The following is an 11,710-nucleotide window of genomic DNA, read 5'->3' on the forward strand; positions in this document are numbered from 1 at the left end:
AGAGTCTTCCACAACCACAAAGATCCTGGGCAGTTCCCACTCTCAGGAACGGAGGGTAACACGCAAGGTTTCTTTACCAAGTGTAGTACCCGCCTGCAACTTGCTACCTCTAGAGTGCCAACGTATGAGAGCACATGCACGAACACAAGCACGCTCCCTCTTTTCCTGTCGGGTCTCGTTCAGGTGCACTCTAAGAAGCCCGTCATTTACTCACGTGAGCCCGGTGTCGTGTATTTATTATATGACACCATTTGATCTCATTTTGGCCTTTTCATCTAAATCATGGCTGCACTTTCTGTGTTCTACACCAGAGAAGTTTGGCTATGAGGAGCTCGACATTTTTTAAGGTTCGAATGGATGCCCAGGCTGTATTTGAGAGACCATCTCTATGTTTGAACATTACATTTGAGATGGGCATGGAAGGCTACCAAATGAAGCAAGGGGTTAATTCGCAGCATCCCTCAAGGTTTCTCAGCCTCCGCACTGGTGGTATTTGGGGCCAGAGAATTCTTGGCTGTGGGAGGGCTGCCCAAAAGCATTGTAGAATATTCAGCAGCATTTCCATGCCAATGCCCCACTGCCATCCAGGGCTAAGCACCAGAATCGTCTCCAGCCCCTGCCAGGTGTCCCCTAGGGGGCAAAATCACCACCCCTCCCATCCACGCCTACCCCCGACATCCAGTTAAGAACCACTGAGCCATAACAAATATAAGTGATAAAGGATAAAGGAAAATCAGCTCCCTGAAGTACTAGTGAATGCAAATTACATTTTGTACAGAACTTTCATCTTCAGAATTTCATTTTAAAAAAAGCCCGGCCACAGGATGATACAATTTAACGTCTCGTCATATTCTTTTGGGAATGTGGGGAAGGAGAAAGTGGCCTTTTAAAAAACGCTTCAGAAAAAAGTAAACACAGACCTAGGACACCGACTTTGCCAAAAATAAGTTGTGGTGTAAGATAAATCAGAACGTACCAACGTAGATGACTGCTTTCCAGTGCTTCCAACAAACGGGGTGGGAGAAGCTGGCCTTCTGTAAATGAAATCAAAATTAAAGTTTCTCTTAAAATAGCTTACAAGATACAAAATTTAAGTACATAGTTCACATACACAATAGTTTCCAGATGTATTCATTTGTCTCACTCGGCAACTCTAGTGAAAAACGGGGCTTGTTTGGATCAGGGAACAAAAGCACAATTCAGCTTGTAATTATTCCACAAGTAAAAGAGAGGCCGGATTCCAGAGAGGAAAGATGTCAGGGCGATTCATCAGCTGGAGGCCACTTCCTGTTTCACGAACAAACCAAGCAACACATCTAATTGCAGAGAAAGAAGGAGCATGTAGGGGATGGGGGTGGGGGAGCACTGTTCAATGAGTAAACACTATTGTGTTCAGAAAACAAGACAAACTCAGAAAATTGTCAAAGTGTCATTTGGGTCTTTATTTTTGGACATGTAGCATGTTTTTTCATAAATCGCTGCTCTATGTGCTCATCTTTGTAGTATCAAAAGAAATACAATATATTTTTCATAAATTCCTCATCACTGCAAGTTCACTTTCAAATAAATATAAGAAGCAGGGTAGCACAATATGTTTCCACATATTGACCAGTGCAACACTGACAGTTACGATTCAGGGATCCAGGAAGCCTGAAAATTAAGGTTTACGAGAACAAACAAATTTACTTCCATTTATTAAAATCAAAGGAAATCATTTTGATTTGCAAATTACATTATTTTACATGCAAGAAGTTTAACTCCCATTTCCATCTGAAATAAATGCAATCCTGAAAGTACGCTAAGAAACAAAAAAGTAAGAACAAGCGGTAGTGTGCCCTTCAAAATTGCGGAACGGAATACATAAAAACAAAGGTTACAGTTGCACGCTTTGCCGTGAATATTGGCACTGTTTCGTATGTATATAAATCCATTTCTGTGCATAAAAATCCCAATGAGACTTAATGGTCTGGGTCAGTCCATTTTTCTTGAACAAAAAACCCCTAACTTCCAGGTGTGAAAACCTGCACTGTCGTCTTTGTGTGTCAGCATAGAACACAAATCTATTTCTTACGTTATCAGTGGCAACCGGTTAAGAGGCATGTCAAAATTCTTTTTAAAAAGAAGTTTTGTGAATGTTGTCATTAAAGAAAACGAAGGTCGCGAAGGATCACAATCCTGCCAGGATCCAGCTCGTGCACTGACGAGCGCCTCGTTCTTTCTGACTTCACAGTCCTGCATCACAAAAACTTACTCTAAAGAGTTCAAGGAGTTCATAAGACACACCATGTGGATAAATTGGGGTTTCAAAACCCATGGCTCTGGGCAACAACGATTACAGTTAACGACATACATCCACAAAGAGACTGGGTTCCTAAAATTTTCAGACTCAATCTGTTCTAAGTAACACATTCCAGGGTAAAGACTGCTGCGCACGGACAATACTCCTCAGACATCAGCGAGGCCACAAGTGAAGGGGAGTGACTTCTATCAGAGGTACAGGGTAGCAGCTGATTTGGAGACGGCACACCTCGTACATTCTGCTCGGAAGCCATGAAGGCATTTACAGGGGACTAGATTACGTACGGAAGGACATGGAGGGTTTCTCTGCGCTACCAGCAACAGTGATATCGGTCCCTAGTATTTCAAAAGCGAAAAGTATTGTCATCAACACAAATGAAGGTGAAGGCTCTACCTAGAACGCATATGACCAGATCAAAGGAGTAACCCGAGGAGGCCGACAATTTTCTCCTGGTGTTAAAAAGCATGAGCATTTTTTGGCATGTTCGATATTTTACCATCTTGTCAACTGTGACGACAAACAGGTGAGCCATCGGAGTGATCAACAAAGAGCAGGAAGTGTCTGGTCCAATGTTCTGCACACAGTAGGTGCTTCAAATATGCCACTAACTGATGGACCATCTCACTCAAGAAACCTGCTGACGACAGGTAACACTGCGCGAACCAAATCAACAGCTGCGAATAGGACTTAAACGGCTACAGCGTGTGTGGAAGGGACTCCAAGTAGTTCATGTCATTGTTGTACTTCCCTAAAGAAAACTTGTAAACATCTGGTGAATGTCTAATTAATGGTAGAACATTTAAAATTGGCCAAAAAATGCCCAGAAAACATTTGGCCCTTCAGCACCCAAAGCTCCCAAAATATAATGTTAAAACATCTCTGTTAAAGGGATTTCAGTAGGCTGAAAAATGTCATACCTGAGTGGCTTAAATGTTCTCTCCTAAAGTTTAAGTAAGTGCAAGGAGTTTCTACACTCAGGAGTTGCATAAGGTTTTGTCTTTCCTCAAAAGAAAACATTGAATGATATAGAGGTAGCATAAAATTAACTTTTTAAAAAAAAGAAGAAAAGCCAGGTTATTTTCAATAGCCTTAAGAGAGCTCTCACAAATGTGTAAAATCTTAGAAGCCAGGCTTTCTTCTACCTGGGTTTAGACATCTCATTATTCTCTCCCTCTTTTTTACTGTGAGGGTATCGATGAGTCCAGGCCCCATTTGGCCCTGTGGCGTCTATTGCAACATCGATGACAGAATCTGGAGTCATCCATCGCAGGAAAACGAGGAAGAGAAAGTCGAACACAGCCAACAAAGCAAAAATGTAGCCCGTCACTGGGCCACAGTGAGAGATGAGTCTGTCCAGGCGTTTGTCCATCGGTAACACGGCTTCTCCTGCCACGTGGTCATACACCTGGCGGGAGAGAGGCCGACAGTGAGCACTCTACCCCACAACAAACAACGAGCTGCACGGGCCAGGAGTGTGGTACAGGTGCAAAGGGAAGTCACTTGGGTTTCCTTGCTGTTGTTTGGTAAGGATGTGATTAATACGATTACGGCCATTACTGCCATTTGATTCAACACTTACGGAGTGCTGATTCTGGACAAAACAATGGGCTAGACGCCACGTCACACCCAGACGAGTACGCCGCGACTCCTGTCCGCTAGGGGGTCACCATCACTCTTAACCAACTATGAGAATTCCAAGGTCCGGGAACCGCTTTTCGGGTCACGTCTGTCGAGGCCGCATTTAATTCGGCAGTGGCTTCCTGCGGCGGACTGGCCCTTCTAGGAGTCCTGGACGCGGCGGACATCAAGCACCGCCAGGGGGCGTCTGACCTAGTGCCGTGCTGCCGGGCACAGATGGTGACAATATACACAGACGCTCGGTGGATTCCAAATAAAAGGAACAGGGGAAAGATGGGGGCAATTTCAGTAGATGGCACAGGTCACACACTGCCAACACTACGCTGACTGCGGAGGACTGGGGGTGGGCGGTGTGCTGTGGACACCCGCACCAAGCACAGACCTCAGAAATATTTAAAAAAAAAAAAAAAACCCCACAAAAACAAAACCCCACGAAGACCTATAAACATTTATTTCAAACACAAATGAGGCCAGCATTTATCTGTTTCAATTGCCTCCGAGTATTCCTTGTGGTCCTCCTCCCATGGCAGACCTGTGGGCCGTCTCCTTCCGAACTCGAGAAAGTTGGGACACGCAGCGCCATGTCCTACAGGGCGGAGACCTCTGGAGGGGTGCGGGCCGTTTTCGGCTAGCTCTTCTACCCTCAAAACATCTGGGATGTGTCTCAATCAGAATTATGTGGGGACTGCTGAATTAGCAGAGTCGAGAAAGCATGTTCCCGGCGTGAACTCCAATTCAATTTCTTCGTCAAGTTTCTAAATGGCACGGTTCAACTAGAGAGGAGGGGTTGAACAGGATCAACATGGCCTGCGTGGACCAGGTAGAATTAGAAAAGCAACTCCAAATTCTCTATTGCTGCTTTTTATTTGTGATCCCGTTTCTAACATTTGTCACGTGCATTTTGAGTCCTAACTCATCGTGTTCTCAATCAGCCCAAAGACGCAAAAATCCTGTTCCCATCGAAAATCACAGGACTTAGCAAAAGCGACGCAAGGGTTTTGGGAAGTAGCCTCGATTAAGTGCTTGCCCCAATCGGATTCAGCAAAGCCATGTATTTTCTAAAAATTTTTTTAATGTTTTATTTATTTTTGAGAGAGAGAGAGAGAGAGAGAGAGAGAGAGAGAGAGAGAGAGAGAGAGAGAGATGGCTTGAGCAGGGGAGGGTCAGAGAGAGAGGGAGACACAGAATCTGAAGCAGGCTCCAAGCTCTGAGCTAGCTGTCAGCACAGAGCCTGACACGGGGCTCGAACTCACGAACCATGAGATCATGACCTGAGCCGAAGCCGAATGCTCAACTGCCTGGGCCACTCAGGCGCCCCAAAGCCATGTATTTTCTAATAGACCCTCATGCTTTAGAATTAGAAGTAGCCTTCAGGAAATGTCTAAAAGTAGAGGTTAGAATCAGTTTTGCCTTTACCTGTTGTGACTTTCTAGACAATTCTGTAACTTCCTCATGCCTGATTTAATGAAAGGTCTAGATGGCATTACTGCTATTTTCAGATGTCAAATGCAATGACGTGACTAGAAACTCAGCCTAGCATATACCAAAAGTAGTACATAGTTCATCTCTTTTCATCAGAAGAGACTTCATGAACGTAAAGGAACAGAAAGGATAAACCTATAGAAGAAAGAGCAAACATGTACACCAAACGCCAAGAACCGAGACCCAACCGTTCAAATACCCTTGGCTGAGCACATGACATACTTTTTCAGTTCTTTCGGCAACGTTCCTCCAGGTGTAGAAAGTCTTCACGACGTTGTGAATATTTTCGGGGGCCGGCAACGCTCCTGACTTCAGTTGGGAAATCGCTTTTTCCAGACCCTCGCACAAGGACTTTACAGAAGGCTCACATAAAATGATCAGATTTTCTGGAAGTACTTCAGGAATCCCGCCAACCCTGGTACTGACCACCTTAAAGAGATACAAAGAACACACGACACACCGTGATTCCTACCTCGGGAAAGTTAGCGAAACCAACGGAGAGAGTCATTACAGAATGTGTCTGATTAGTTTCCAGAAGGCAAGTACAGAAACCCCGACAGCGCAAGGGCTCCCAGCTTTTTACCTGTAAACCACAACTGGCTGCTTCCACAATCGCCATGCAGAACGCTTCGGTAAGAGAAGTATTAAGAAAGATATGTCCTTGAACTAAGACGTTTCTAACATCCTTGTGTTCTAAGGCTCCCAAAAGACGCACTCTGAATTTTGAAATGAGAGAACAAAGAGGGGACTGAACATCTTGCTAGAAAAGAAGTATCACGTAAAAGCCAAGTATGCTATTCATATTATACTTAAGACTACTGCTGACCCTGAGGTTTTCCACCTCCAAAGGTTAGTATCTCCAGACTCTTAACTAAGAGTCTTTTAGAGCCGTTTGGTTACAACTCATACAGTGAACCTATTTTGAACTTTTGTCACGCCTACACATTTCGTCTTCTCCAAAACTGGTTGGCATTTAATAAAGATATTAATATACTTTGATGAGTAAATATTAAAGTCATTTCTAAAGAGGAAAATGCCCCATTTAAACTGATGTTTCACCGCAAACATCTTTCTAAGTTACTGAGGAAGGGAAGTACTTGAATCTGTATGTGTGGGGCAATGTACATGATTCGGACCATGCTGCTGGAATGGTAACTCAGCAAGCCTTGAAAACGCGCCGTTTCCATAGTAGTTGGCGTGTGCGTGTGCGGATGCCTGCACGCACGCACCTTCCAGGGGACCTCCAACCACTGCCCTCTAAAGTCAAATCATACAGGTTAACGACAACAAAAAATTACATTGTGAGTTTTTAAACTATCGTCTCCCACAGCACATACATTTTTTGGAAAAATGGAGCTTGCACCACATTTGTACATCAGGTACAGGTAAGAGAAAGAGCCCACTTAACACGTATCACCCAAGCTGAACTTAGGGAACTGATATTTTCTCACCCAAAACAGTATGGAATCCGTCAGTACCTGTCATGTAGCTGGTACCTTTCCCGTACTTCTTCCAAAATGATTCTCTTAGGTCCCTCTCCTCCGATTAGGAAATTTAAGTCTGGGTATTTCTGACAGAGTTCAGGTATTATACCACTAAGCAGATCGGTCCCTAAAAACATAAAATAAAGGTGAATGTTGGAAATATTAATAATTAATCTTTTAAAAATTCATCAGAACTGAGAATCCACTCACTTTGCAAAGTATTATCTACGCCCTCCGCAAGTACAGAAACGAACTCCCAAACCTTTCCTGGGGAGGTGGAATCCTTGGAATCGTCCCAACTCCTAAAAGTTGCCATCCACTGTTAACCAATACATGGGCTATTCGGTTTCATTTTAACGGAACATTCTTTACGTTATTCACTTGGGTTTATGCATCACCTACTGGCAAAAAAGGTATTTCGGGTAGCTGACATTGGAGTTCGTTTTCTACAGAGCTGGACAGCCGACTGGAGATCTATCTAGGTCCTGTCCCAGCGTTATATGAGCAGGCTCTTTGATCAAGGGAAAGTTTTCTGATACAGAAAATGAAGAGACCAGGTGTACCTGAAGTCCAAGATCTCTTTCAGCTACAAACTCTCTCCCAGTCTGTGTTCCACTTCCTGCCCTAGGAGAGGGCCGTGCGACAAGGCAGGACTGCACTGTGGCCTCCGCTTTGTTGAGCATGCGGTTTATGTGGAGGATTTTACGGCGAACACCATGGTGTTCGGGAAAGTGAAAAGAGGAATCCGTCCAAACCTGCTACAGCCGCTTGCCTTGAATGACAGTGAACGGCGGTGGCAGGACCACAGCTGCCAGGTCCTTCCAGTCCACAGAACCAAAGGGTGCGTCTCGGTTCCTTTTTGTTCTTTAATGAAATGCTCTACTTATAATATGGAAATATACAACCTCGGGCAAGACCAAGCAACAAAATAAACCATGCCCTTCTAGTCTCAAAGCGGCTCTCCAAAGTGACAGCGATGTTGACACTACTTGGGGGTTTAGTTCATGGACAATTATAAATTGGAGAAATTCAAAAGTGAAAGTAAATGGAAAAGAACCCAGTTAAAGTTTATTAATGTAAGAAATGCATACACACACACACATGTATAAGAACTGCACTTCTCAGTCCTTCCCAGATACAGGCAGATCAATTATAAAAAAAGATGGTGGGAAAAATGATATGTACGGGGTCGTTTTTATTAAACAATTCAAGTAGGATTTAAGTAAACTCCGCTTGTGCTTTCAAAATATGATTGCATTAGCTAACATAAATTCACTATGGCTTTTCTGAACTATGAAGGTTTCTCGTTAAAATCTGAGCTATCTTTGCTCCCAGTTACCAAATCCATCCATTAGATTTCTACATAAACCAGAAGGTGCCTTAATGACTTTTAACATTTAGTTTCCTATAGTTCTTTCATTTTCTTTCTTTCCTTTCCTTCTCCCTTCTAATACAAAGGGTAAGAACCCAGTCTTCCAATAACTGCAACACATATAGACTACTCATTATAACTGAGAACGACATTTACGGAGCGGTGACTACATCAGGCGATGCCCTTGAAGTGCACGGTGCCATGGAATCCCGACAATTCCCTTACAAGAAATGGAACTGATTAATACGATCAATGATCTCTAATGTTATTCTAAGGATGAAAGGGTTTTCCCAAACAATAAAAATATTCTCCTGCCTCTGAGAAGAGTCTAACACAATGGAACATACAAAAGGACTTCCAGTCGCCTTAGCACTCAAAACGGGACAAAGAAAAATCATGATAACCAATGGCTTTTAAAGCTCAGTCCAATGTATTTTAAAAAATCTTCTGAATCTATACCTAGAGTCTGGGCCAGAGGTGAGGGGAAGAGGAGACCTTAATTCAAGAGCTGGACTGACATTTATCATCTCTGATACTTACTGTGTAACCTGAGCAAGTTACTTACCCTCTCTGAGACTCAGTTTCTTTGTCTGTTACATGCAGATAACATCTACCCTACAGTTGTTGGGAGGGTCAAGTGAGGTACTGTACCATGCACAGGCTTTATCCACTGCAGAATATAAATGGAAGTTGTCATTACCACCGCAGCAAGAAGGGGGACGAGCACGGGGAGACCCTGACCAGTCAGGCTCTAGACAAAGGCAAGAAGGCGGCCAGGGAACCTCAGAGTTAAGAGCTCAGATTTATCCTCTCTCACTCAATACACTGCAGTGGGCCGTTGAGAACTGGTCCAAAGGAACACCTCCTAAGGAAATTAATTCGTTAACCATCAGCGGACCATAAATACGACCACTCACTTTGGGGCTAGAGATGTGGCCGTTCCTTCTGAGACGGTTACGTTTTGCACGGTGCCTGACATATGGAGAGGGTTTGCTAAATATTTGTTAAGTGACCGAACTGAGAACAGGACAGGCCGTACCTTTACTCTGCCGCTGGTGGTTAGCTCAGCTGGCTCGAATACCGTCATTAGTGAAATAAAGGTAACAGGTTTAGTTTGTACAAACATTTCATTTTGTCACATAGTGTACCTCCTTGACCACGCATGCGCCATACTCCTCAGCCAGCTAGCTCAAGGAGGTACACTATGTGGTTATTTAAATGACAAACCAGGTGTGTTTTTCTAAGCTGCAACACATCCCTGACATCCCCTGAGGGATTCCAGAGAGACAATGCTGGTGCACTGACATCTTCCTGCTTCAAGAGCACCCCTTCACCCCAGAAACCGCAGCTCGGCAGTTTCCTGACCAACCTCCACTTAAGTGGATTGCTGGACCAACCGAGACTCCCCTCCAAATATGAAGCATACTGAGCAAGGCCCGTGTCTGCCTTGTAGGCCGCTCCCGAGCCCACTGCTGGCCTCCTGAGCCCACCGCTGAGCCGTGTGCTTACCAAGAATCAGCTGCCTTTGCCCACGTATATTTGATGCCAGTTACACTTGGTAACGCGGGTACTCGGGGGAACATTGGGTAATTTACTTAAATGTCACATCAACCGACAAAACGGTTTTAAAGACTCGATAAAGCAAAGTGACACCAGAAAGCTCTTTCCAATTAGGGGACATCCTAAACCATCGTGTCAAATCAAGAACAAGTTAAAAATGGCAAAGTACATTCCTTTGTACACCTTTAAGTTCTCACCCCACTTAAAGAAAGCCCAGATTGGCAATTATAAAGAACGATGCTTCTGGAAGGTGACCGTGCAAGAAAGATGGTGCAGGTCGAACCAGTGGACCAGGAGTCTTACGCCTGCAGGCCCGCATCCAACTGCTTACAGGCAACTGAGTGCATGTTAATAACGTTCTGAGTGAAATCCAAATATCTAAGGAAGGGTATAGATGATCGTTTTCAATAATTCCCTACTTTAAGTGACAATTTTGATTACTGGACAGGTTTTTCAAATACCATCCAGAAGACCACTTAGGTTCTGAATAACCACACTGTTTCAGGCTTTTAGTAAATGAGGCTCCACAAATGCTACTGCGGTGTCCATTAAGTGCTGCAGAGGCACTAAAAAAAAAATTCCTCCTGGATAATGGCAGACACTTATCAAATACAAACTGGCCTAAGTACTTTATAGGAGCCATCGTGGAACTCTCACAAGATTCCCACTGTCGCCCAAACTGTCCAAGTGAAAAAACTGAGACTCAGAGATATTAAGCAGCTTGTCCATCACACAATGGGCTGCAGGGAGGGTCAGACTCTAGGCTGTCTGGTCCCCTGCCTTCTCCACTTACCTGCCCACAGGTTATGAAAGCCTTATCTACGATTAAATTAAAAAGGCTTCAAAACAGCAACGTGGGGAACAAGCTCATTGATTCTGAGGCTATGCATGACAGACAAGACAGCTAGAAGCTGGAATATTCAGAAGGGCCATCCCTGAATCATCGTTACAACTGATTTTCGTTTTCACCTCAGTGCTTTTCTCGGTTTTCAAAATAGCTGCAATGAAATTACATTACTTTTGCAATCAGAAAGAAAGGGCTACGTGGTAGGATCCGCCTTTCACCTCTTACCACACATGCAGGGCTGTTCAACCTTAAAAAGACGTGACCTATTAAGCAACATCAGATTACTGCGTTTACTTAACTATTAAACGTCCGAGGTGGGGGGGGGGTCCCCACCATTCCAAAAAATTGGGGGTGGAGGGATGTATAAAACAGTATTAGACATTCCTTTGCCATATTTAATGCAGAAGTGGTTATGAATCCTTAAAACAGAACAAAAAGCCAAACAATCATTACATACAAGTATTCCACAGCTTTTCTACAAGAAACACAAGTCTGCGCAGTGCAACTGTAGCTATCATTTCATTACCTTTTCTGTAAACAAGTCTGCTGACAACAACAATAGTTATTATACTATCATGCCTTCTAAATGGGTCTGGAGTGAAGTCAGTAGGATCTACTGCATTAGGAATGACGGACACTATTTCAGGATTCAGTGCTGCTCTTAGCACAGTGTTTTCCTTACTAGTATAAGAGACACAAATTATGTGGTTTGTGTCACAAAGAGACACGGTTAGAAGCTTGTTTGTAAGCACCGAGCTGACATCAGCAAATCCAAAAAGGGAGTGGTCCGTGAAGACGGTCTGGAGCCCCATGGTCTTGGCGTGGAAGAGGGCATCGTGGGCCATGGCAGAAAAAGAACTATGTGAATGTATTATCGTGACTCTCTCCCGAACAAATATGTACCTGAGCAATGGCAGACTGTGAAAGAGGGTCGTGGCTGTAGATTGGTTGTACATGACTTTCAGAGGCAAATAATAGACTTTGAGGCCATTAGTGAGGTAACGGATGCCTTTCCGATTTCCGTAAGC

The 11,710-nt window shown here is 43.9% G+C and overlaps 1 protein-coding gene across 1 annotated transcript; it reads right to left on the minus strand.

Annotated features, from left to right (window-relative positions):
* Window positions 1-1,418: 1,418 nt before the first annotated feature.
* PIGA (phosphatidylinositol glycan anchor biosynthesis class A) lies at window positions 1,419-11,704 on the minus strand. The gene is made up of 5 exons (XM_029930153.1): window positions 11,209-11,704; window positions 6,898-7,030; window positions 6,003-6,135; window positions 5,642-5,848; window positions 1,419-3,704 (listed from the first exon to the last, which is right to left on the minus strand). The coding sequence occupies exons 1-5, from the start codon at window positions 11,636-11,638 to the stop codon at window positions 3,438-3,440; spliced, it is 1,170 nt and encodes a 389-aa protein (XP_029786013.1). The 5' UTR covers window positions 11,639-11,704; the 3' UTR covers window positions 1,419-3,437.
* Between the last annotated feature and the right edge of the window lie 6 nt (window positions 11,705-11,710).

This window comes from Suricata suricatta, chromosome X (assembly GCF_006229205.1).
Source record: "Suricata suricatta isolate VVHF042 chromosome X, meerkat_22Aug2017_6uvM2_HiC, whole genome shotgun sequence".
NCBI classification, from domain to species: Eukaryota; Metazoa; Chordata; class Mammalia; order Carnivora; family Herpestidae; genus Suricata; species Suricata suricatta.

Excerpts from the sequence above, each read along its gene's own strand:
- PIGA (XM_029930153.1), bottom strand. The coding sequence starts at position 11,638 with ATGTACAACCAATCTACAGCCACGACCCTCTTTCACAGTCTGCCATTG. Across the intron at positions 7,031-11,208 it reads CAGACTTGTTTACAGAAAAG|GGACCGATCTGCTTAGTGGT; the intron begins GTAATGAAATGA and ends TTATGTTTTTAG. Across the intron at positions 6,136-6,897 it reads AGGTACCAGCTACATGACAG|AGTGCGTCTTTTGGGAGCCT; the intron begins GTACTGACGGAT and ends TTCAAAATTCAG.